General features: G+C 43.0%; 1 protein-coding gene across 3 annotated transcripts in view; it reads left to right on the forward strand.

Annotated features, from left to right (window-relative positions):
* The window catches only part of TP53INP2 (tumor protein p53 inducible nuclear protein 2), a 46,571-nt gene extending 20,194 nt beyond the window's left edge, over nucleotides 1–26,377 (forward strand). The window contains exons 2-4 of one of the 3 annotated variants that reach the window (XM_048497071.1): nucleotides 2,147–2,507; nucleotides 18,862–19,207; nucleotides 20,852–26,377. In XM_048497071.1, coding sequence (XP_048353028.1) covers nucleotides 2,384–2,507; nucleotides 18,862–19,207; nucleotides 20,852–21,101 — 720 coding nt within the window. In that variant the 5' untranslated portion in view covers nucleotides 2,147–2,383 and the 3' untranslated portion in view covers nucleotides 21,102–26,377. The remainder of the gene's footprint in view (nucleotides 1–2,146; nucleotides 2,508–18,861; nucleotides 19,208–20,851) is intronic. The other 2 variants (XM_048497073.1, XM_048497072.1) reach the window with 2 other exon arrangements.

The following is a 26,377-nucleotide window of genomic DNA, read 5'->3' on the forward strand; positions in this document are numbered from 1 at the left end:
TGCATTGTAAGGATTGGCTTAAGTATATGACTTGTGTGGTGTGATTGGAAGGGTGCGTACAACAGAAATCTCTAGTTAAGCTCTCTTCTTAGCTGTGAGCTATTTAAGTAAGCAACTATTCTCTCCAGCTCAGTTCTCTGTCTGTAGCTTAATCACCATCTTTTTTATGGGCATCCTGAATTAGCAGGGAAGAACCTTTATGTTATGATGACCTTTATGTGTCATCAGTGGTAGAGAATCTGCTGTGTGTAGTAGTCCCCAGGTTCAATTCTATATTTAAAAGGCTCAGGTAGCAGGACCTCTACCTGAGATTGTGGCAAACCACTGCCAGGCCTTCTAAATAATATTGACCTTGATAGACCTCAGGGTCTGACTCAGTCGAAGGCTATTTCATGTGCTCCCTTGCTTGTTTTGCAGATCTAGCTACTGTAAAAGTTACCAAAGCAGGATAGGCAAGGTTTTCATCCAGACAAAGCAGTAATGGAATTAGAACCAAGTTTGATTCCCTGCTCCTCCACATGATGCCCCCTGGCCAGTCACAGCCTTCTCAGAACTCTCTCAGCACAAACAGGCAGGCAATGGCAAACCACCTCTGAATGTAACTTGCCTTCAAAACCCTACAAGGTCACCAAAAGTCACTTTCCGCCACCAACACCACATTTCAGGATTATTTTAAGGAGTACTGAGATAATCAATTCTGAAAAAAAGGAAGGGGAGAGTAATATAATAATGAAATATTGAGCAAGGTTTCAAGTCCCTCAGAATTCAGGCTGGATGTTCAGTACCCCGCCCACAAGAAAGCCAAAAGAGGGGAGTAAACAATGCAACAGGCCATGATGGAAAAGCCCCTGGTCTATAGTTTTTAATGGAAATGCAGATGGGACTGTCAGAATTTGGATGGGTGCCAAAGAATTGTGGGAGTTTAACTTGACTGTATCCTCAAGCAGCAAACAAGGCGCTTTGCTGGAATTGTATATGTTTGCTCCCACTCACTGAAACTCAGCTATTGTTTTATTTCTCAGCATGGCAGTAAGCTCTCTTGCCTTTGGTAAGCTGACAGTAGCAGGGCTGATCTTCTGTGTTTCTAAAACAGCTGCTCTGCTTCAAAAAGTCCTTTGACTTTGGATTTCTGCTGGCTCAGCCCAGCATATTTCTAATGACTGTGATCATCATATCTTATAAATGGCTGGAAATCGCCACATACTGGGCAGTCATGTGGTTAATGTGAGTACTTTGTGATGGGATGCGTCATTTAGAAGACTGCAGAAAGAAGGACTTGCAGAAAACCAAGGATTAAGGCAGGCAGTGGTAGGAAGAGGAGACAATACGGAACAGGGAAAGCATGAATTGGACTTGGCTGAGGAAGTTTTGTGTTCAAATGTCAGCTTTATCATGAAGCTTGCTTGGTGGTCCTAACCAAGTCACTTTTGTTTCTGCCTCGTATGTTGCAGGGTTCATGTGATTAAAATCTAGTAGATGCAAAGCAGATGTTCCTCTATTGAGCTGTGCCCCCTCCCCTAGGACAGCAATTCACCAGTAGAATTTTGTCTTCAGGAAAACTGTAGGCTGACTGCTCAGCAGTCTCATATTTGTATCTTGACCTAAGAGAGGAAGGTGGGATAAAGAATTTGTAGCATCTCTTCTGCCCCGATGAGATGAGTGACAGAGGGTACACAAAGATAGTGGCAGAGACATGATGCAAATTCACTCTCAGTCTGATTATCTACCCTTACTTTTATTCTTTCCATAAATATACCCATAGCCTGTGCTTAACAAATATAAAGCCACAGGAAGAGTCATGTTGGGTTTATTTGCATGTTTCTGTGGGAGGCTCGGTTAACACGAATAGCAGCAAAGAAGGCTGTAAGGAAGCTCGCTGACCAGATCGCAGCTGAGAGGCAGAGAACTTGACAAGCCCTTGAAAGGGGGCTTGTGCTGTTAAGTGTGCTAGCCACCAGTATTAAAACTAGAAGACAGCCTTGAGGGGACAGGAGACAGCTATGTAAAGAACATGGCCATGGCTAATTAAGTTGACAATCCATTCAATCTTTTCCTTCCCCTGTTTTCTCCAGGCCATGATTTCCTCGTGATTCAAACAGCTCTTGCTTTTTCAGAAAGTCTGAATGAATTTCCCCTTTCTTTGCAGGCCTTTGCACTGAAGCCAAGTGAAGAACTTTATGATTGCACTATATGTAACTCAACTCAGATAAGACCTCGCTAAGAAACGAGTAGTTCCTGCCTTTCAGAAAGATTTTTCCATCAAGTCATCCCAGTCTCTACTTCTCATCAGCAACTTCCAGCTCCACACACTGAAGCAGGCATCTAGAAACTCATTTCCATCTGTCTTCATCACAAAGCCCACTTTGGAAATCATCCTCCAGCCATGTTCCAGCGCTTCACCAGCCTCTTCTTCAGTGACACCAGCATCCCTGAGGTCCTTGAAGAACCCAAGCCCTTTGTCTCTGAAGAGGAAGAAGATGATGGGTGGCTCATTATTGACCTACCAGGTGAGATATATTAGAGGAAATGTACTGGATTTGTGCTCAGAGCCAGAGTTGTCACAGAGATCATGGATAGTTGTAAATTGCAATCTGGGGCCTAACTATTCAGGCTTCCACCAAGATAAATGGTTGTTTCTGAAAGAAAGGTGAAGAAGCTGTTATTTTTGAAGGGCAGGGATTTCAGTGTACTTCCCTTCCATCTGGTGACTGCAGACTTCTCTGGAGTGGAACCTGCATACCATTGGCTGTACAGAAGTGGTCATCCTTGAAGTTAGGCAGTGGGTAGAAAAATTGTAGGAAGCTGCTATCAATATAGGCCCTGAAGAGCCCAGTCCAGTCTTAAGGGATTCAGTGACAGGAGATGCAAGGTGGCATAAAGACAGAGGGGCAGCTGGAGTCAGCACTTTGCAGATTAGTGGCTATGATTCCCTCCATTTTACATTTCTCAGCATCAACATTAAATTTCTTCCATAGTATACCTTCTCACCTTTCCATATTTTTTGCTGAAATAACAAGTAGCATTATCAAGGGGGAATGCCACCTTCTGTCTCCTGCCTCTTAGAAACCTTCAGAGAGTAGAAAAATCTCTTCAACAAATATGAGACCCACTGTGATGTAGTAATTATAGTGTCAGTCTAGGATCTAGGAAATCAAGGTTTGAATCCCCACTGTGCATGGAAACTTGGTGGTTGACTTTGGCCAGTCACTTTCCCTCAGCCTAACCTTCTTCACAGGGTTGTTATTGCAAGGATAAAATGGAGGAAGGGATAAAGATATTATAAGTCTCTCTTGGTCCTTATTGGGATATAAATAGTGAAATAAATAACATAAAAAGACTTTGAGGCCTCTTTTGCTATCTTACGTATCTAAGCACTGTAATGAATTTAGACTTATCACTGTTCTTCTCTAAGGTAGAATCCAGCCTTCTCTTACTACTGATAACTGAAGTTATCTAATATTGATTCATTCAGCTTTCACTGCTTCCAGTCCAGTTGTCATATGTCAAGCTGACCCTTCATGTTTCAGAAGCCATAGCTTTCTTGCTCTTGACAAAATCATCATCTTGTTTGCAAGATTCTCCTCTCTGGCTGTAGTGGGTTGCATTGAGTACTTTCAAGTCCTACAGCTCAGAATGATGTCTGCATCTTCAGCTGGCACTAGGACAATATGTCTTCAGACTTCACTAATCCCTTCATCTATTCACAGTTAGATCAAGATAAACTTAATGTTTATGCTGCTGTCCCCTCTACCTAAGATGTGGTGTTGGCATGGCATTATCTCCTACTACATTGTCCTTGCTTTTCTTAGAGAACTTCTCCCAAACGTCTGGTGTGTTGGTAGAACACGGAGAAATTCACATGAAAATAAAATAACTTTTATAGTGTTTTCCAACCCCCTGCCATGCAGGAATGCTCAATCAAAGTACCCTTGACAGATGGCCATTCAGCCATCTGTTTAAAAACCTCCAAAGAAGGAGACTCTACCATACTCTGAGGCAGTGTGTTCCACTGTTGAACAGCCCTTACTGTCACAAAGTTCTCTTTTCCTGTACCTTGAACTGATTACTCCTTGTCCTAGTCTCTGGAGCAGCAGAAAACAAGCTTGCTCCATCTTCAACCTCAAAATAAGTTGAGACTGATATCAATCTGACCATTTCTGGAGATCATACCAAAGATTAATCTAGACAGAACTAACTGGATCTTTGCTATGGCCCTGAAAATTAATTGTTGTGTATGTTTACATTGATGGTACCTCCTGGTATAGAAGATATTTCTGTGGTATCTGAAAATTCTCAGCTACATGCAGGTGGGGGCTTTCAAGCTTGCCACTATGGTGTGAACACTCCAAGTGGCAGCCATAGTTGCTCACCACTAGGATAATTTTTTTAAATGATATCATCTATGCCACAACATCTCTTACAGGGAAAACCAGAAATGATGTCGAGTGGCCTTAGATATTGCTAAAAACTGGGGGGGGGGGGGGTTTCAGTGATGCATATGACATCACACTCACCCCATATCATTGTTCCGAACCCTACTGCTGGTTGCCTTGACAACCCTTGTGCAAATGCTAGAGTCTATATCTAGCTCTGATTAAAAAAAAAACCCTGGAAAACATATTGCCATGTATCCTATCTCTCTGCTCAGCAAGGTTTGAAGCCTTCTTCCAATTCAAGTGCCTCTGGCAGAGGAGCCACTTAAGTAGGCTGGATTGAAAGGAAACATACTTTGTTGAGTGGAGTGATAGGAAACATGCCATTGACCAGCATTCCAGAACTCTTTGGCCTTTTGGTGTCTCTTGCAGAGAGTCACGAGGCAGCTTTTGCTTTCCCTCCTCCAATACTGAGGCCATTAAGCTGCCATTCTTTCCCATGCATCCTGGATGAGGTTGTATGATACAGTAGGCCAAGAAAGGAAGCAGGCAGCTGGGCCTTTGTTTTTCCCTTGGGCTTGTCAAATTAAACAAACATGAACTTCCTCTGAATTTGCTATCCCTGACTTATTTGCTCCCAGCTTAAAACATCTTTCTGCCTCAGTGCTGTTTAGTCCTTTCTCAATACCTAAAATGGAAACAGAGAGTTAGGGGTTGGCTGCCAAGTGCAGCCAGCAGATTGGCCATGCCTCCTTGGTCAAATCCTGGCATGCCTACTGAGAAAACCTAGTTAGCAAACAAGTTGCCTCCAGCAGAGCAGTTTTGCAGGAGGGCTTACCCCAGCCATTAGGTTGCTCTGAGTGGAATCCTGAATTAATTACTTCTTTCATCCAACTGTCTTGATCTTGGCTCTGCCCACCCCTTATCCATACCAGAACTAGGACTGCCAAGCTTGAGGTAGGCGCCTGGTGTTCTCCCAGTGTTCCCCCTGTTCTCCATAATAATGAGATCAATTCCCCTGAAAGGAACAGATGCTTCAGAGAATGGACTCTGTGCTATCACATCCCTTCCCCAAATTCTGCCCTTTCCAGGCTTTTCCCCCCAGTCCCCAGGAATTTCCCAAACTGGAGTGACCACTTCTGTTTCCCTTTGGTTGCTGTTCTGAACCAGCTTCTTCTGGCAACAGTAGTGCTATTGGAAACATCATGATGGCTATAGAGTACCTTATGATCGTACCTATGCAATGGATAACATTGTTCCCTAAGAAAATATTTGAAATCATGTTTTTGAATTGACATATGGTACTCTGTGTGTGTAAATTATTTCAGTTTTGGGTTGTGAAGAGAAAAGTAAGTAGCTCAGGCAAACTTTGCAGTAGCTGAAGTACATTGTCTCCTGCACCTCATGTAGACTACAATACCCATGATGTTGCTTTGGAGGACCCAGATCAATTTTGGACTGTCAATTTAATAAAGCTTCCAGCCATGGAAAGAAGGACTCCCACCCTCTCAGCCTAAACTCCAGCCAGTAATTGAGCTTTACACCATACTCTGATGATAGGGTTGCCATTCTCCAAGTGGGACCTGGCTTTCTTCCAAAATAACAGCTGATCTTTCGACTACAGAGATCAGTTTCCTTAGGGAAAACAGCAGCTTTGAGTGTTGATTTTGTGGAGCCAGATGCCTTCTTAGCTCCACATCCTCTCAAAACTCTGCTTTCCCCAGACTCCATCCTCAGAGTTGGCAATCCTAGCTAATGACCAGTGAATGTATTTTATTGGGATGGTAACCTCTACTGTTGGGGTGGTCAACCTCTTGTTCGTTTGTGTCTGTTATCCCCTTAAAGAAGTGCTTGAGAATGGCTGATAATGCACAAGGTTTCTGCTTCGTAATGAGGGTGAATGTCCATCACGGCAAGGTTTCTTGTATGGAAATATTTCCTCGACCCCCATTTTCACTTTCCATACTCTCAGCAAAAGCAATACAATTTATAGCACAACTTGTAATTTGCTTCTCCTCCAGAGGGGACAGATTTGCCAGTGAGCACAGCTTTGCCCCAGATATCTTCCCTCCCCCCATGGCCAGCATTCCCATTCTCTCATGCTGCCACCCACACCTCTTCCCTCACCCTTCCCCCGCCTATGTTGCCGACTCCTTCAAATCACAGAAAAGAAGCTCACTCACATAGGCTTAGCCAAAATACACTGACCTCTGCAGTCTCATGTTGATATATCGAGATGTCTATATAATAACAACAACAGAAAGTGCTTGGAAATAACAAGCCTTCCTGTCCTCCAGGGGTGGCAGAAGCATCAGGAAGTGTATGTGTGGAGGGGAGGGGAGGGGGAGAGAATATCAGCTCTAGAATACAGTTGCCTTCTTAAGTAATTTTTGGTCTGGGGAATTGCTTTGTCTGTTTCATTTGTAGGAGAGGGGATTATTTTTTGAATAGCAATATCGATATAAGTGCAGTTTAAAGGGCTAAATCAGCAATCTTGACTTTCAGGTGTAAAGATATCAGTGCCTTTAAGAATTAGATGATGGGTGGAGTTTAGGGAACCAGGTCACAGAGAGTTCTCTGCAGAAAAGCTCTGTGGCAGGAGTGGGTGCCTCCTCACCTGTAAACAGAGAAATGCGAGGAGACCCCACTACAAGACCACTGCTCAGAGAAAAGCCCCGAGGTAAGCGTTCCATGCATAATGGGCCAATCCAAAATTTAGTCTGGGGACCTTTTTCCAGTTCGCTGTATCATGAAAAGTCTTTTATCTACTGGAGTTTTGTTTTTTGATTCTGTGCTTATGACGGCAGCCTAAGTTGGCAGTAGGGTTGCCAACCTCCAAGTGTTGACTGGAGATCTCCCAGTATTACAACTGATCTCCAGGTGACATAGATCAGTTCCCCTGGAGAAAATGGCTGCTTTGGAAGGGGGATTCTATGGCATTGTACCTCATTGAAGTCTATCCCTTCCCCCACCCCTCTACAGACTCCAATCCCAAAATTTCCCAACCTGCAGCTGGCAACCCTAGCTGGAAGTTCTGTGCTTGTCAGAGCTTCTCCATCTTATGAACTGCTATGCCTTTCCACGGCATGAAAGTCAGATGATTCAATCACTTGCAAAAACCATCCATGACTCTTTAGCTTGCAAATTAGACAGAGAAGTAAACAAGCCTCTGTGCATTTCAGATCTGCCCTTTCTCTTCCTGCTGCCAATCATTTGCTCTTGCAAGCTCCTTTTAAAAAATAGCAACAACAACAAAACCCAGGGTCATGCTTGTATTATAGATATTTTTAGATATCCTGGCATGAAACTGACAATGAAGCTACCTCTCAGTTCGGTAGCAAGGCTTATTTTTCATGCCCCAGTATGCCCTTCACCTCGTGCTCAGAGGTTGTTCCAGACTTTCTTAACTATTGAATTGGCTTTTAAAGTGACAGCATTGTTCCTAGTTCATCAAATAAGGGGTAAACCTAAAACCCCTTTGGGTGTCCAAGGAGTAGGACTCCTGAGAAAGAGCTGATGGGCAGATCTATGGACTTCAGCCTACTCTTCTGTCTGCTCTGGTGTCTCCTCCCAGTTTCAATGGATCAGAAACAAAGGACCTCAATGCTGTGGGGTAGAGTAGCTGAGAGACTGGCCTAGGGTCACCCACTAAAGTTGCCAGCAGCCGGTTGGGGAATTCCTGGTGATTTGGGGTGGGGGCTTGGGAAGATGGGGCTTGGGGAAGTGGGACCTCAGAGGGGATAATGCCATAAAATACCCCACCCCACCCCCCCAAAAAAGCAGCCATTTGCTCCAGGGAATTGATCTTTGTCATCTGGAGACCAGTCATAATGTTAGGATCTGTCCTGGCCCAACCTAGAGGTTGGCAACCATGACTCCCAGCAAGTTTCATTGCAGAATGGATGTAAACTCAAAAATCCTAAGTAAAATCATACCAGGAGGGAAGCCCATAAATGGGACACTGTTCTTCTGATAACTTTCCACTGCACTATTAAAGGGGGTGATGGGATTCAAGAAGGGGCGTCCACTGAAGATCTTATGATCAGGAGCACCGGCTCCTACTGTTTAAAACTGTACACTAGACTGACACATATTTTTATTTTGAGCAAGACTTGTGTGCCAGAAAAGAAGGCTGGCTTCCACTGATTTTATGAGTAGGAATTTAGTGGAGAAGAGAACACCAGGTCCCAGGACTATGGCACTGCTAAGGTCCAGAAACTGTTTGCATACGTAGCAGATAAGAGTCCTGCCAGAGGTGATAGGTTACAAGGCAGAAACAGTTCTGACTCATCCATCCATATCTTTAAGCAACAATGAGCTGAAGTCGTGAACAGTCAGCATCATGTTGTGCCAAGGCAGACAGACCATTTTGTTTACAGGAAAGTGTCCCAGTGAGCCTCTGCCCCCCGGAGCCAGTGGCAGAGAGGAACTAGCAAAGCCAAGACCCAACAGCTCAGCCAATGCCTTAGGAGGCCACTGGGCTCATACCCTTCAGTAGCTATGATAATTGGTGTCAGTTCACCAATGGGCTCCTCCCACACTATGGGAAATTTGTTGCAGGAAGCACTGGGCGAGCCGCTGCCCTTTGTTGGCACCACTGAGCCCAGTGGTCCTTGCAAAGCTTGCTTGTAGCGCTGCAGGAGCCACTCAACTTGGCTTGCTCCAGTGTCTTTTTAACTTTCCAGTCGTCCTTGGTGTAGCAGCTACAGTTGAAGACAAAGAATGGAGGCAAAACTCTGGTTCAGATCCCTACTCAGTCACAAAGCTCACTGGGTAATCTTGCATCTCTCTTTCTGCCTTCTGCAATGATAAGCTAGAGAAAGAGTGACTCATATGTTTCAACTGGAGCTCCTAATGGGAAAAACAGAATAAAAAGGTAATATCAAAACAGACTGGGACCTATTATGCATGCAGAGCTTACCCTGTAGCTCTTTCTCTGCAGTGGGTTTTTCCCATAGTTTTCAGTGCTGAGAGTCTCCTGCTACAAAGCTTCCCCAGCTGAGCCAGTCACCATTTCCATTATCCACTGCTTTTCTTGTTGCCTGTCACTTTTTTATTTCTTTGAAAAAACAAACAAAAAAGAAAACCCTTCAGGATGCTCTGCTGGCCAAGAGTGGGAGGAGCTAGTGTTCAATGTGTGGGAAAAGGTGGGGGAAAGTGGGAGGGGCAAGCAAAGCTAAGGCAAACTAAACATACACATACACAAAAGATCTTTGCTTCCTCAATGAAGAGAAAGGAAAAGTCACATTTAAGAGGTTTGAGAAGCCATGGGGCTGCTCTGATCTATAGTGCAGTGAGGGGGGAGGGTAACATGTGAGTAACTAAGAATCTCAGTCGCCTGCATAAGATGAAGATGAGCAGTAATAGCACACTATCAGTTTGTCCTATATGAATGGGACTGGGTGTGGAGGACTAACTCCTAACTTCCAGGTGATCACTCAAACATCTGCATCTTGTTGATCATGTCACCTGCATCTGTTACTCAAAGGGGAGAGGAAATTTCTGCATATTTACCCTTCTCATCAGGATTGCCCTGGAGATCTCCTGGAATTACAATTGGTTTCTAGATTACGACATTTGTTCCCTGGTGAAAACGGATGCTTTGAAGAGTGGAATCTATGGCATCATATCCTGCTGCGGTCCCTTCGCAAATCCCACTCTTCCCAGCCTCCCCCACCAAATCTCCAGGTATTCCCCAGATCAGAGTTGGCAATGCTACTTCCCACTGCAGACCACCTTCATGTCATTCCTTAAAGTCCCCTATTCTCCAGGAGCATCATTTCATGGAGATCAGTAACTGCAGTTGGAGGGAGAGGGCAGAACAGTTTTGCTCTGGATCCAATTTTACATTGATCCAGTTGTACATGCATAAGATTTTTCCCTAGAAAACCAGAGAATCACAGAGATTGTGACAATCATATGTGCACAGATTTGGTGTAAAGCGGATCTGTGGGTATTTAACCAATGCTGCTTCCCTGCCCAGATAATGTGGGGGAATGGCTAGTGTCCAGTTCAGTCTTGGAGTTGTGTGATTCGAAACCATGGCCAAATCCAAGCCAAATCCACTCAGCTTACATAACCCAAACTAATATCAAAACAAGGCTGTCCCAAGACATTTGCTGGAACATCAAGAAAACAAAAAGTAACTTGGAAACCTCATGTAGCAATGTTGCTTGGTGACTAATGCCACAGCAGTAATTGCAGCCTCCCTCCCAATCCCCACCTTGACTGAGCAGTAAAACTTGATGCACAGAGAAAGAAGCAGCAGGTTAGCCAGATACGAGAAATATCTCTGCTTCTTCTTTGAAACAAAGCGCAGGAATACCAACTGCAGGAAGGGACGCTTTAACTAGAAACCTGAGATAGTGCCCATGGGAAGTTTCTCATTACGTTCATTCAATGGGCTAAGATTAATTGAGAGTAGGATTGAATCTGAGGAGACAATGGAAAATTCTTTACTGGACTTCTAGCATGTTTTTAATTGCTAAACAGCAGCTGGGAGGGCTAATCTGGATGAAAGGAGAGGGCATTTAATTCTATCTACTAACATTAGTTCACTGAACTCTAATGTTCCCCAAGGAATTTTATTTACCATTTGGGGAAAAAACATTTAGCAACATTCAGACACCCTATGGTTCTCCCAAAGAGGCAACTATATCAACTCTTAGGACCACTTTTGCTCAGGAAAATTATATGAGGTTCAAATGGAGGTCCCTGATCTAATGCCTTATCAGGTTTGTTGAAGCTCCTTAGGTCAAAGTTTTGGGGTGATGAGCTTCAAGGATGGGGGGAAGGCTTCTAGTAGACAGTGGGCCTTGACTGACCCCCCCCCCCCACTCTTTAAAACAGAAAAAAACACTAGGCTAGAGAGACCAGGAAAAAGTCGGCCCTTTAACATTTGATCTGTCAGATGCATAGTTACCCTGGTAGCATTTTCTCCATCTTAACTGCTACACTGCTTTAGTTCAGTCTGTCCATGTCATTTGCAGTGTTTTGAAACACAAGAAGGTGTGAAGGGTGGCTAGCAGTTATGAGGCTTGACAAACCAAGAAAGTCATTCCTGTGGGTTAAGGACATGTTTTCAACTTTGGCCACCAGAACTTCACTTTTTTCCTCCCTTTTTTCTTTCTAAACCTGTACCCCAGTCAGCAGCTCCAAGCGTCTCTGCTGATACTTCGATCTGTAGATCATTCCTGTTAGGCATCCTGCTAAGAATCTGCAAGCAGCAATTATGTTTAATTAAAAAAACAACAACTTGCATTCTTCCTGCCAGTCAGAGATCTAATTACAGCCACCCTTTTCTGGTACTTCAATTGCACAAATCTAAGGAAAGGCTCTCGTGAGCTCACACCTTCAGTTTTATATCTGAGGTGATGAGCTATGAGATTGGGTGACTCCCCATGAGACATTAATGGCACTCGTGGTTTCTTTATGTCATTACAAAGATGGGTTTTAATTCACTATGCTGTATTTGGATGTTTACTGCTTGTATCTGTACTGACTTTGCTCAAGACCTTAGGTCAGAGTGGTGAAATAATAAAGGAAAGGAGACATTAACGGCTGAACTCAAAGGTCACCATAAATTGAATTTTGTTTAAATCAGGATTGTGCATGTAATGTAACTGCATGTTACATTACAGAACCCTCAGGTGGTTTCAAGGGCCAACACAAGGACTGTCCATCAGATAGGTTTTGCAAGTTCCATGCTTGGTACTCAGTTCGTAGGCACAGAGGGACCTGATTTGAACTGAGGCCGCAGCATGTAGGGAAAGAATGCTTAAACCTTCTCATGCCTTTTTCCCTGGTTGAAAATTGTCCTAAGCCATGCTGTTTGCCTTGCTGTGGAAACATTTGTGTACCCATCAATACACATGGAGTCCCCTGTTGTGCAAATAGGACACCATGGGTTTTTTTCAGGTTGAGAAAATGGCACGTGAAAAGGAAATAAGCACCTTCTCCTCATGCATCATGGTCCCAATCCAAATGGGACCCTGCATGCCTTGAATTAAATTCCCAGCAGGAACTCACCACACATACCTGATTGAAAGCCCTTGTAGTAGGCTCAAGGACTTTGTAACTTATAGGGAGGCATGCAGACATAATTTAAAAATGCTGCTTTGTATGTAAAACCCGGCTTGCCTGCTTCTTGCTTCTCTCCCATCTCCAGTAGGAAGGATGCCTTCCCTTTATGGCCATATTTTGTGGCTCGGTGGCTGCAAAGAGAGGTATTATTCAATAGATTGTGGTTTGTGAATTCAGACTGCACAAACTTTAGTTTACAAACTAACCACAAGCTCTACTTTAACATTTCAGTTTGTTTGACTTGTGCATTGAGATGACACAACTTACTGGGGTTTGTTCAAACCATGGTTTATGAACCGTGTTTTATCATGATATCTAAATGCTGGGATAGAGTAGTAGTCTGCTGAACCAATGAAATAACAGTATTGATAGGTGTGCAAAAGTCCTAGTTTGTGTATGAGACCTATGGGCCTCTGTATGCTGGATAAGATGCTGTTCACTTCTGCACACAAGTGTATGGGAATTCAATGTCATTCAGTGTAGCACTAACTTGGACAGCATTTCTCCTCGGCTATTAATAACACCGTATCCAGTGACTGGGAGACCGATATCTACAGCAAAGGGTCTAATTTGAGTCTGACATAAATCTTTGGAGATATGCTGTTTGAAATGTTGTCTCGTGTTTTTAAAGGTGGGCCGGGCCAGCTAGCATGACCGTTTAAACTCCTCTTATGGATTTTCAAACTGTTTAAGATTAATACTAATTGCACCACAGCAGATTTTTGATTATTGGTTTGGCATCCTTTTTAAAGGGTAGTGTAAGTGAAAAGGCAGTTCTCTACTCTGAAGAACATACAATCAGAGTTTTTGACTGGCAGGAGAAACATAGAAAAATTAGGTAGGAAAGGGAAAAGGCAAAGATAGCAGAATGAACAGGTATAAATATGATCAGGAACAGATAAACTCTTGCATTTCTCCCATTTCTTTTAATGCGGTTCCTGTAGGCAGTGTTTGATTTCTGTTGTTTCATGCACTTTAAAGGTGTTTTTTTAACATTCATTACGTGATTTAATCAATAATTCCTGTGATGTATTCAAAATGTAGATTTTGATGGGAGCTGCCTTCTTGAAATGGGTGTATAACGCTGATTTTATCCTAAGAGAAAGGCCCACCTCTGTCAGCTCAGAAAATGCAGTTTATGATCCATTCTGATATTATGGGATCTTGTGTTTGGACCATCCCCAATTAAATTTGTTATATTCTTACCTTTAAAAATGGATATTTCCTTGGCACCTAGAACAACACATACTAATTTTTTTTACATTTGGGTACCTCAACTGCATATGGGCTACTATGGCTTGGATGCTACGAATGAGTTCCACGTGTCCTAGATAGGTTCTGCCTCTTCTACTGAAAGATCCATTTATGCCCGACCGTTGGTTTTTCATGGGCCTTGGGCCAATGGAAGTGTTAACAGAAGAGGAATCATGCTTCATGGAAGAGACTGCCTAGCTTGAAACTTGTTGAAACTTGTTCATAAGATTCAAATAATATATTTCTGAAGGGTTTCAGTATTTAAGTATCTTAACCAAATATATAGCTCTGATATGCAGCTAGTTCCTTGCCTGAACCAGTTCAAAGGTTTTGTGGACATTTTATGTAGGCCATTTGATGGATAATATCTCTTTGCTGTGCTGTGCTTAGTCTATCTGCGTTTAAGGGTGGACTGAGCATAGTGGCATTACACTGAGAGCATTTGAGATCAGTGTTCTTGTGAAATCATCCACTGTTCCTGTTTGAACTAGAACATTATGTTCTGCCACTCCTTTGATAACACCAGCAGGACATACATGTCCTAAGAGATATATTTAGATGACACACTCCAAAACAGTTAAATGCCTATGAGGAAGGAAGGTGGTTACTACTAGAGAACAGAGACATATGAAACCACTTTATTCCAAGTCAGATCATCGATCTTGCTCAGGATAATACATTGCTTCGGCAATACATTGCTCAGGATACTTTGACTAGCGGCAGCATTCAAGGCAAAGAACACACTCATCAGAAAGAGAATTTTGTTGGGTTATTTCAGGCTGCCATAGGAGAGGGAATGTGGGGGAGTTGCTCTCTGTGGATGGAAATCCCTTCACCCATGGAAATGTTAGTCTGTACCCAACCCACTGATTTTTCTTTTTCTACATCAGATTAGAAGGTCAGTGTATTGTAGCGATTAAGACGTCAGACTAGGACCTGGGAAACCCAGGTTCAAATCCCGACTCGTGCCATGGAGGCTTACTAAATGACCCTGGGCCAGTCACTCACCCTGATCCTGGCTAGTATTTGGATGAGACCTTCAAGGAATATCAGGGTTGTGACCTGGAGGCAGGGAATTGCAAATCACATCCCAATGTCTGTTGCCATGAAAACCCTACCGGATCGCCACAAGTCAGCTTTGGCTTGCCAGCAAAAACAAACAAAAAATAATTGGATTGAATCTGGCCCTGATAACAGATGTGCAATGTCAGAACATTGGTCCAATATTCCAAAGGCAGCATGTCCTTCCTAAAACAGCTATTTGAGAGGTTTTATCCAGAGATGCCAGGGACTGAAACCAAGACCTTGTGTACTTAGTGAGCCAGCCTGTCCCCTAGTTATATGTATGCAATTGCCTAGAGCGCTAGTCTGTCCCCTCCCACAGTGTTGCGATATCGGCTACAGGTGGGTACCATTACACTGAGACACCTAGGCAGCAGGTGGGGCCTTCCCCCATTACTTGGTCTGGGGTGAGATCTGGAGGCATGATCCTGTGGCATGCCACACCAGTCCATCCTGGCAGTGGGCAAGTCCTTCCCCTTTAACTGAGTCTAGGATCGGTAGCAGGCATGCCATGGCAAACCTCAGCCCAAGTGAAGGTAGTTTCAGTGGGCTGGCTTTCCTCTGGTGCAGGGGAGGGCAAAGCCAGTGGCCCATGATTACAGAAACCCTCAGGTCAATCCTGCATCGGTCTGTCACTGAGCTATAGGCTCTTCTTCACAATCTGCATGACCTGCTGGGGCTTATCTGCTTTGCAAGTTACATTTAAGCCTAGGAAGATGAAGGTTGCATGTATGCCTGCTCAGTGCTGGATTTTTGTGTGGTTATTTGTTCTGATAAACTAGTGAAAAATAATCCAGAGCTGCAGAGCACATTCCCTGGACCCCTAAAGACTACCCAAGTTTACAGTGATTTGGGACAGAGTCTGTTCATAGCACACATCTTTGGCCATTTTTCTTTGCCTAGCTGCTGCTTCACAATACTGTCCCTAGAGGCCTGCCAAAAAATGGCATCGCCCAAGTTATCGGAATGTGCCAGGCTTACATGAATACATGAAGCTGTCTTGTGAATCAAATCCTTGCTCCATCTCAGTGAGACTTGTAGCAACCCTCTAAGGTCTCAGGAGGAAGCCTTTCACATCACCTGCTATCTTGCCATTTTAACTGCATAGCAAGCACTAGGATTGCCAGCCTTGAGGGTGATGTCACACATCACCACAGTGCTCTAGCAGTAATATGTGGCGTCACAATTATGCAACCAGAAGGCACTCGCAATGTCATTTCCCCCACAATTTCTTCCACTGATGGCCTGGGAACCAGCAGACAGTGGAGGTGGGAGGTGAGAGATTTGGTCCCTCATCTACCACTTAACCATGGCCACCTTCTCTGTGGACTGAGGAAAGCCGATAATTTATTATGATTAAGGGAACCCACACATTTTATATCCCTCAGGGAGTAAATGAACTCTGCTCCAAATGGTCATCAGTCTACTAGTTCTCCAACTTAGCAACCCGGGGACCCCCATTTTGATTTTTGTAGACCATCAAGCCCCCCTTCAACCCCACACTGTCATCAATACATGCTCCAGACACCCCACTTTCAAATGCACGACAAGCATACCTTATGGAGGCACCATCCTCTATAGTACAAGCCACATCGACTACTCTGTAAAAACCAATTTAGGAAAACATTTCTATGCAAGGGACACACAGTCAGATCACAGTGGTAGTAAGTTCTATAGGGTCTAAAAACTTTCAGAGATGCTCAGAGAAACAGAAAATGACCAGCATTACACAAAATGCTAAAGCAGCTAAAATTCAGCTGAAAACTGCAATTGGCTATCTTTGTCGGTGGACACAACAGACTCTTCTATGGAAAACATTTTGCATTGGAAAATAGAATGAAACCCAGTTTTACACTTGAAGTAACAATGATGACAATGTATTAGACTTCTTGGGGTTGGGCTATTGGCTCCCATCAGCCAATCAGCATGTGCCTGGCTGATGCTCTGAAGTGATAGGTGTCTGGCCAGTGATGACTGCACATGACCCAACTCTTCAAATGAGAGGGAAAACCATTCCGTCCCCTTCCTCCAGAGGCAGAGAATTCCTGCCCCCATTATGAGAAATCTGAGAGGGCTTTGTTTTCACATTAGCTGGATAGGCCTGAGACCTCCCTTACAGACCTTCCAAAGTCCTTGGATCCCAGCCTGAGAAATGCTAAAATAAAGATGAGAGTAAAAGTCAGCATTTCATCCAGATGTTAGTACCTAACAGGGACTGTGTTTCTTTGAAGGAGTGTAGGTTGCTTGTTTATTCTGAAGATGCACATCATAATACCAATTATATCCGCTTGCCTGGTGCAATTAGCAGAGGTGCGCTGTGGGTATGGTGCACATTGAGGGAGCCATGTTTGGGAGGTCACCCTCTTCTGCTTCCTCAAAGGATCTCATAATAGGAGTGACAACAAAGAAACCAGCTGCATTTCTTCAAATAAGACTGTCCTCACGTCAGCAGTTGCTGTGGCCACTTTTCAGCTAAATTTCTCCATCCAAAGATCCGATGTTATTACCTGATCTTTCCTAGAACCACGTTTTGACTACCAGATTGTTTTGTCTTCATCTTCTTTAGAGATCTGTGGGGTGGTGGGTAGGGGGTGGGGGGAGACCATTTTAGTTGCACCCTTGTCTGCTTCACTAAACTTGAATGAATTCTGACTTCAAAGATCTGGAACACTGTTATCTGTGCTCAGTGCTGGTCCCCATCTTCCCTGAAGTCACGGTCTTAGTTCTTTTCTGTTCATGAACAATGAAACATTAAGGCCATATGGGATGGTGGAAAAAAATGATATGATAGATAAATTACTAATAATGCTCATTCTTATTATAATTTGATAAATTGTTGGGCTGAGATTTTTTGCTAACTGGATCAGTGGAAAAATATTATCTTCCTTTGTGGCTAATAACAACCACAGCAATAATAATAAATTGACACGTCTCAAGAATTTTTTAGGTTTTTTTATTCCTGTCCATTAAAAAAAAAAACACGATAGGCTCTAAATGACTGTCCTTAGGATAATTTTGCTTGTTCGTGTGACCAGTATGGTTATTAATGAATGAACCAGAGTAGGGCCAGTATGAAAGTTTCAAAAAGACTTGGGGATGCAAAAATATATGTAGAGGTGCAGTTTGAATGTGTAAGGGGAGTGTTTCTGTTCTATAGTGTTGGAGATTTAGGCCAGTTTGGATGGGGTCAAAGGAGTGTCCTGCCAGGGAAAGTCCCCTGCTGTATCACCTGAGCAGCTGGAGCCGAACAGATGGAGTGTTTTGCTCATTTCCTTTTCATACACCCATTTTTCTTCTGCCGATTTTTATTTCCTCCTTTCAAAAGCTTTGTTTTACTCACTGTCATGATAGATATGCCTGTATTCAAATAAATGAGCACATGCTGGTTGGTTTCTCCTTCCTTCTGCCTTCTGGGAGAGTTGGCCTTGCGGTTACCAGCGGAGATGCTTTTGTGACTCCTGGTCCTTTGGTGCTTGGATAACTCATGTGGGAGAGCTACCTTGCTTTGCATCTGTTTTGGTTTTTTCCCCTTTTTCCTTTGGCATGGTGGGTTCACACTTCACAAGGCTGGGTTGAGTGCAGACAGCCTAAGCAGTCTTTAAGGTGATGACTTTCTAGGTGCATCGATGAAGCAGCATGCAGTCTTAGAGCGGCAGTCCAGGAAGCCTGGTGGCATTGCAAAGGACACTGGGGAGCAAAGCTCACACCGTGCACAACTGCACTGGCACACGATCCCAAGGCTCTCTCATTGGCTATTGCAAGGTGTCGCTGCTTTGGGTGGCAAACCATCTTAGGCCATCCCTGACTCTTCAGGGAAGGTTTTGGGATGAAGTATAATAATGCCTTTTGGGGTGTCGTTTATACTAATAATGCCCCCTTTCTCTTCTCCCTCCCTCACCCCTTCCTTCCCATCCATTGTATACTGAATGTGTGTGCCACTTTTCTTTGATTTTTCCTGCGCCCTGCATTGCCTTGCACACCCTTTGCATGGCTGTGAACTATGACGTTTCCTTTTGTTTGGATTTTTGTTTGGTTTTGTTCTGGCTGCTCCCATTCTGTGTGGGCGGGGACTCCTGTTGTCTCTCATTAGATAGTTATGCTTCAGCCTCTAGCAAAGAGCGGTGGGTAGGTGAGAAGGATTCCGTTTGCACTTCTCATTGCCGCCATGGGTCCCCTCCACCTACCACGTCTTCGCCCCACTCCCTCAGTGACTGTGTCAGCAGGTCCATGCCCTCTCAGCCTGACCCCTGCTTGATGGACGAGAGTTGGTTTGTTACCCCTCCCCCCTGTTTTACTGCAGAAGGTCCTGATCCTGTCAACATGGAGAGCAACCCAATGGAAGACCTCCTGATAGAACATCCCAGTATGTCCGTTTACGTCACCAGCAGCAGCATCGTCATGGAGAGCGAGAGTCCTGAGGAGCACATCCATGAGGGGTAAGTTCAAAACTCTGCGGAGGGTTCAGCATAGTTGTCCAAATAGTTTGCAGACAGTTACATCCCTCTCATTCCCAGAGGAGTTGCTGCATATATTTTGATGATTGTATTTGAGTTCCTGAGTTTTGTACATATGCCCTACATTGACACACACACACACACACACACACACCCTCATTGCACTTTTCATTGTATTTGCATAAGGTGCCGGTAAGAATGAAAGCAAAAATTGCCAGTGGGAAACTGGAGGGAGAAAATACGTAAGCAAGGCAGGATCTAGCCCCATCAACATCAGAAGACTCTCTTTTACTCCTAAGTATTCTTGTCATTTTTGGGTTGGCAGTGGTGGAAAGGGCTGTCAAGTTGCAGAAAATGCATGGTGATCCCAAAGGGTTTTCAAGGCAACTGGTGTTCAGAGGTGATTTTCTATTGTTGGTCTTTACCTTGACTTCCTTAGTGGTCTGCTTGCTTAGCTTCAGAGATCAGATGTGATCTGGTAGGCCAGGGCACCCAAGTCAACCAGGACTATAATAGTTGTGAGAACTGTGGGTTGTGAGAACTGAGGGGGAAAGTTGTGCCTTTTTGCAGTAGTGATATAGGTCCTGTGTTCAGTAGATGCCTATTAACACATGTACTGTTACAATTCATACAAAACTCACCATTACAGTGGATACTTTTGCAGAGGTTAGAGGAAGGGCCTCCTGTTTCGAGCAGCAACAGCATTTATGTGCACTGGGAAACTGAAGTTGCTCATTTCTTCCCTGTGTGCAGTCATCAAGTGTGGTGGCCCATATCCTGGTTACATGTTCATTCCTACTCAGGAGTGCCATTATATAGGCCTTTTGTAACACAGCATGGCTCTCAGAAGGGTGTTGTGAGCCTCATAAACCCAGCTATAATGTGAAATTTCTTCTTTTAACATATATATGTAGGGAAGCAGCCAGAAAAATGGCTGAAGATGCTCTTCTTTGTGATACTGGAAAACAGAAGCCTTTATTGATATTCCCTGGCCCTGTTCATCCACTCACCCTCTGAAAACAGGATGAACATTTCTATGTTTCTACCATACCTACAGTGACACAGTCTTTAGTTGAAGGGATTCTTGTCCTGAATTCAGGCCTGCTCATTCATAGCCTTAACCTTCTAGAATGGTCTTCCAGAAGAGGGGACGAAGATGCTTTCATCAATGGCTTTCAGAAGTAGAAGACAGCTATCTCAGTGGGCTTTTTTAAACTGAAGATATACGAAGGGTTATTGATTTCCTTTTCATGGCAAGCCACTGTGGATTATATTGTGTGATTGTGAGTTATTTGTTGTGGGGATATGAAGGGTATAAATGTTGTGGGGACATGGTGGGTATAAATGTTTTCAGTTAAAAAAAATACACATGGGCAATTTGTGCAATTCTTACATCTTGAGAAAGGGAAAAAAGAAATTGAATGAATTGTCTGTGCATGCAGCCATAACATTCATAATGTCACAGGTGTGCATCCTGATTCATGTTTCCCCATTGCATCTATAGACAGAATGCTTAAATAGAGTTCTGTGAACTAGACTTTTGTTGGGAATACAGAGCATCTTTTGTCCTCTCAGTGTGTCTTGTCCTTAAATGACCCTGAATATCATTTGGTTCTCTTTGTGCAGCGAGGTACCTGAACACTATTTACAACACCGTGCTCCCCACCACTCCAACTCTCTTGCCAGCAAGGCTGCCATCTTGGAGAAAGTCAACCAAGTGCGTCGGATTCAGCGGGCAAAGCAGCTGGTGGAGAAGCACAAGCTCAGTCAGAAAGCAATGCAGCGGCAGAATTGCACCAGAGAGTGCCGCCCACGTCGGGCCAAACACCAAGGCAGCTTTGTCTACCAACCATGCCAGCGCCAGTACAACTATTAAGCTACTTCAGGAAGTCTACACCGTGGGGCATTATCCTTTTAACTCTCAGCTTTGCCGTTTTTTTTCCACAAAGCTTTCTTCAGCCAAGAGGGTCGTCTTCATCCATTTTCTGAAATAAACCCATCCCCCTGTGAGAGAACCTCCTCCATTCTCCTGAATTGGCACCATTCAATAGTAGTTCAACAAAATATATATTTTCTGATCTATAACTTCCTTTCCTTTTGCAGTTTTATTCTTCCTCACTGTCCTCCATACTCCTATGAATGTGGATTTGGATCTGGAGCTGAAAGTGCAAGAAAGCCAGCATGTCCCACTAAATAATAAGGCTTCAGCTCTATTTTGAACCCCCAAGCAATGTTTTTTTTAAGTGTTGAAGAAATGTATATGTTATATTGATTACCAAAAGGGAAAAATTCTCTTTGGGTGGGTATTTTCCTTGGTTCCTAGATAGCCTGAATTGATACACTGGCTCTTGTAGTGGTTACCAGTGTTAGACTAATTTGGTGCTTCCAGTGAATATATCACATTTTGGTTTTTTAAACGAAGCATAGGGGGCCACGGGGTCCTGTGATTTTCTTTTGTCCCTTGTTGTTGCACCAGGGAGCCTGTGACATCAGTGCCTTTCTTTATGACATCACATTCTTCACAGTGAAAACAGACTGTGATGTCACAAATGGAGATACCAGGTTCTTGTGCAAATTGGATCACAAAACTATAACTTAGACCAATAGGTCCCAATTTCATAACAAAATGTATCTTGTGACTGACTTCCACCCCTTACAAATATTAATCGTATAGTATGAATGGTATATTTGTTCTTCTCACTGTTGACGTGGTTGCTGGGCATGATATATTTTGGCACATTTGCAATGTTATAGGGGTGCAAGACAGTTTCATGGAAAGCCATGGGAGTTTTCCCATGGACTTCAATGGAAATGCGATTGTACCTAAGTTTTCAGTTCCAAGTGTCATGTGATATAATGAGAACCTTTGCAGGTCCATTTTGAGTAGCTGCACTTATCAGCAGTGGTTTAATGGGTTCTTTGTGAGTTCACAGTTGTGGAAACATTATGCTTGTTTTAGTGCCGTCCTTAATCACATATGATTTTTCCAAAATGCATGCACTGGGCTCTTCAATCTGATTTATTGCAGGGTCATCATAGGTTTCTTTGCCGCATCGTTCATTGGTTCCACCCTCTTGCAGAAAACATAATGGTCGAGTGTTTTATCCCATGTTTGCAGAATAAATACAATTGGAATATCTGATACTTTTTAGAAGGCTATGGGGAAAATCCTGGTGAAATTATTATGGACATTTGTAAACAGAAAAGTGAAACAAGAAAAAAAAAGAACAAAAATAAAATTAGACATTCCCATTTTTTCATATATTTGCCATGAGGTTGTTTTGGGAAATAATCGCTAATGAAAAGGCTTTCTGACACTGAAAGAGGGAAAGGACTACAAGTAAAGTGAAAAGAAATTTCAAAAAAGAAGTTTGAAAAATGAAGCCCTTTGTTTTGATGACTTAGCGAGTTTGTGGGGAGGATCACCACGCAGATCTTGCCAAACCAGTTGCAGCAGTTTTCAATGGGAAACCATTAAACATGAGATTCAGTTCCTCCCATGGGGTTCAGTAGGTTTTTTAATTTTGGCTGGATCCTGCCCTAACACTAGATTCAGTAGTAAAAGATCCCATATAATACTTAACATCCCATCACCAATGGAATTGTTCATGTTATCGTGCTTTGGCTTTTGTGCTAATGTCAATGACCTCAGTAAAGAAAAGACTTACACATATTTATACAGGTGGTAAAGTATGTTGGCAATAGGGTGATGGATGTGAAACTGAAAGACAGTGAAGGAGGCTGGGAGCCTTAAGACAAGGGTAGAAGGTAAATAATACAAGTGAAGGAGGAAGGAGAGATTTGAAGCTGTTACAAAGTTGTAAGTTGGTGATGTGGAGGTCTAGATCTTAGAGGGTGGTGGGAGCAAAACCCATGTCTGCATTTTGAAAGAAACCTTTAAGAGTCTAGCATTTCCAGGCTGTGTATTGGACCAAGCATGTTTGTTTTGTAGCCTGGAAGGTGTCTCCCCCAGATAAAATCATTTCAGGAGTCACCTGGCTTCACAGCAATTCTACTGGGCAAAGTTATTACTCAATACCATGTGAGACACATCTGTGACAATGAGAAGGAAAAAGCCAACTTTTTTTCACATAAGTTCTTTAACTGTTCATTGCGTTTACCTTCTCTCTCCAATCAAGGTAACCTGAGTGTTCATATTTGATAACTTTTGATTCTTGAACAGTTGCCCAATATAGATGAAATCTGAATTTCCACTATTTTCTATAGTACTTAATTCACCTCATCTGATTTTTGCTATGAAACCTCAATTACAAGCATTTGGTTTATACTGGGGATTTAATGATAATGTTAAACTAAATTTTTTAGTAAGCCTTCAAGGCTTAATTTGGGAGTGATAAAAAGGAAATGCTTTTTTTTTAACACGGAAAAGTACCTTTGGTTTGACTATGTTTATATACCAAGCCTGAAAAGCCAGGTTGGCATTTTTATATATACTTATATATATATATATATTGCCTGTTAACAAACAGGGGATGGAGCAGCTCCTAAAATTATAATTCACTGTATATTGTGATCTTCTGGATTTAATTTCCTAGCTATCTCAATTTGGGTTGGTTTTCTAAAATAAAATGCTTACTGGAATCAGTGTTTTCCCACTACTGGGTGGATCCAAAAAACTACTTCAGGTACACCTGAACGCTTAAAATTTTTTAGTGGGATTATTACTTTGAATGGTAGACCATTATGGTGTTTCAAAATGTGCATTTGGAACACAAACACACAAACCCTGGGGTTGCAAGGTCCCTCCTGGCCATCAGTGGAGGGTGGGGGGAAGGTAGGGTTGCCACATCTGAACTGGGAAGCACATGGAGATTTGGGGATGGAGCCTGGAAAGGACAGGGACCTCAGTAGGATAAAAATATCATAGAGTCTACCCTTCAAAGCATCCTTTTTCTCCAGTTGAACTGCAGTCTGGTGAAATGCAGTGTAATTCCAAGGGATCCCCACGTCCCACCTGGAGGCTGTCATCCCAAGCTTGCGTTTCTTGTTTATGGGGACAGTTGCTGTTGCTGATTGCCTCCTCATTCTAATGAAATGGATTGCAGATGGGGGAGCCACCTGTGTAGGTCGGGAGCAATTTAGTTGTCTTTGTGCCTGCAATAGTTGTCAACAAGGCACCAGTATTACACAGTTGTGTTAGAGCTTGCGGAAAGGCTTCTTGCAACTATGGGGTAGAATCTCAGGTGCTGGCATTCTGTGTCTCCACCTTGGCCCTGATTCCATGTTATCACCAGGAGCTGCAGCTGAGAAACGCATGTCAGAATTCTGATTATTTGTTTCTTGAAGGTAACCCCAGACTAGCGCTTCAATATGTGCCCACCCAACCGCTTTCCCATTAAGCTGGATGCTGGCAGATGAGATCCAGAAGATGTGATTGACAAATGCAATTGATTTAATCTTGGTTCGAGGGCAACTTGACCTCAAACTGTAACTGGCATGATTGTATTTACTGATTACATCTTATACTTCTCCTGTGGCTTACAGGAAAAGCAGTGCAGATGGCAGGAATTAATTTGAATCAGTGCAAGCATGGCAGTGTTCCTAGAATGCATTGGTTTTATTTGCATTGGATTAACATCGGAGATTAACCTTTCTCTTTGGTGAAGTGTTTTAAATATCCTTTTGCCTCTTTGATTTCTCCAGAAGAGCTCATGAAAACAATATTTGAAGAGCTGAAGTAAGTTAGAGGGGAAAGTTCTTATTCAAATATTTATATTCTTGTGTGAAAATTTGGCCACTTAAAAATATCAGAAACTAAATTTTGAATGTGATTGATTTCATCTTTTGATCAACCTGTAAATGTTAGTATTCAAAGTCTGACAGAAAGCCTTGTGTTTTGATTTCCCATTCTGGTACCTAGGGCCATTTTTGATGTCATTTCTTTGGTTTTAAATCCCAGAAAATACATGAATGAGAAGGAAGAGATGTTAGGGATTTCTGGTGTGATCTGTTAGATAGTTTAGGAAGGGAAATTGTCATTATGATGAGACTCCTGTCTATATAAGTTGCAGTCTTCTATCACTGCAAAGCTGGAATTTTGGGGGAAAGATATTTCACAGATGCTGTGCTCTGATTCTCATTTAAATTTGCAAATTAAGTGTGATGGTCAGCTCTATTATTATCAGTGAGTCTTTTACTTAACCTGATAATGAACTTTGTGAGGTAAAAATGGTTATTAGTGAGGGAGGTACCTGAAAATCTATGTCAGAATGAGTATCTTCTGGCAATGAAGCTAGAGGATGGGCTGTAGCCAGCTGACTGAGGCCTTTCTTCTCCCCATTCCCTTCTTTCTTGAGTCATGTCCTGCAGAATACAGCTGTTCCATGTCTCTAAAGTAGTTGGCCATGCCAGTAGTTGGCCAATGGGCCAATCACAAAATGTTAAGAGGTTCCAAATTAAGCATTATGTCCTTGATAGAGGCAGCTGTTTCCAAACAAGTGCTCCTTGTAGACTCGTGGCTCTTCTTAAGCACCTCCTTCTCCAGTGTGAGGAAAGAAAGCGTGAAGGGGTCCTTTGCTTTGGGGAAGGGGAAAATGACTGTTGTGAAACACATCAGTGGGAATCTTGGTGCTCACTGGCACAACAGTGGGGATCACTGGCCTAGACTGGGCTGGTGTAGAAAGTAGGATTTAGATACAGGGTGCAGGTGAAGCAAAGCGCTGGTGGGAAAGCAAAGATTCCTTAAAAAGCAAACAATTTGGTGGAGGATCACTCGCGTGGTATCACTGTTTCCAGATTTGCTGCTTTCATCACTGAAATCTAAATAAATGAATCACTCATGCTTTCCCTTTTTTATCCTTTCTCATCTAAGGCTTAATCCAACATTAGTTAAATGTGGAGGGGGGAGGGGACATCCAAAAAATGGAACTTGATTCTTGAACTCTGGGATCAGTATGTACTAGACCCTGAAAGGGAAAGCAGGGATGTGATGCTTGAGTTCCAAAATTACACATTCAGGCTATGATTCTCAGATAGCCCTGTGTCTCAGTTTCCCCCTTGTAAATTCAGGTTAAAAGTCGTCTTTTTACCTTATGGTAGTGTGCTAAGAATAGAGGTTTCACTGGCTTACCCTTTCTTCATGTAAACACATCTCCCTGTTTTCAGAATAAATGACAAACATCCAACGACAAA

The sequence above is a fragment of the Sphaerodactylus townsendi genome, linkage group LG05 (genome assembly GCF_021028975.2).
Source record: "Sphaerodactylus townsendi isolate TG3544 linkage group LG05, MPM_Stown_v2.3, whole genome shotgun sequence".
Lineage (NCBI taxonomy): Eukaryota > Metazoa > Chordata > Lepidosauria > Squamata > Sphaerodactylidae > Sphaerodactylus > Sphaerodactylus townsendi.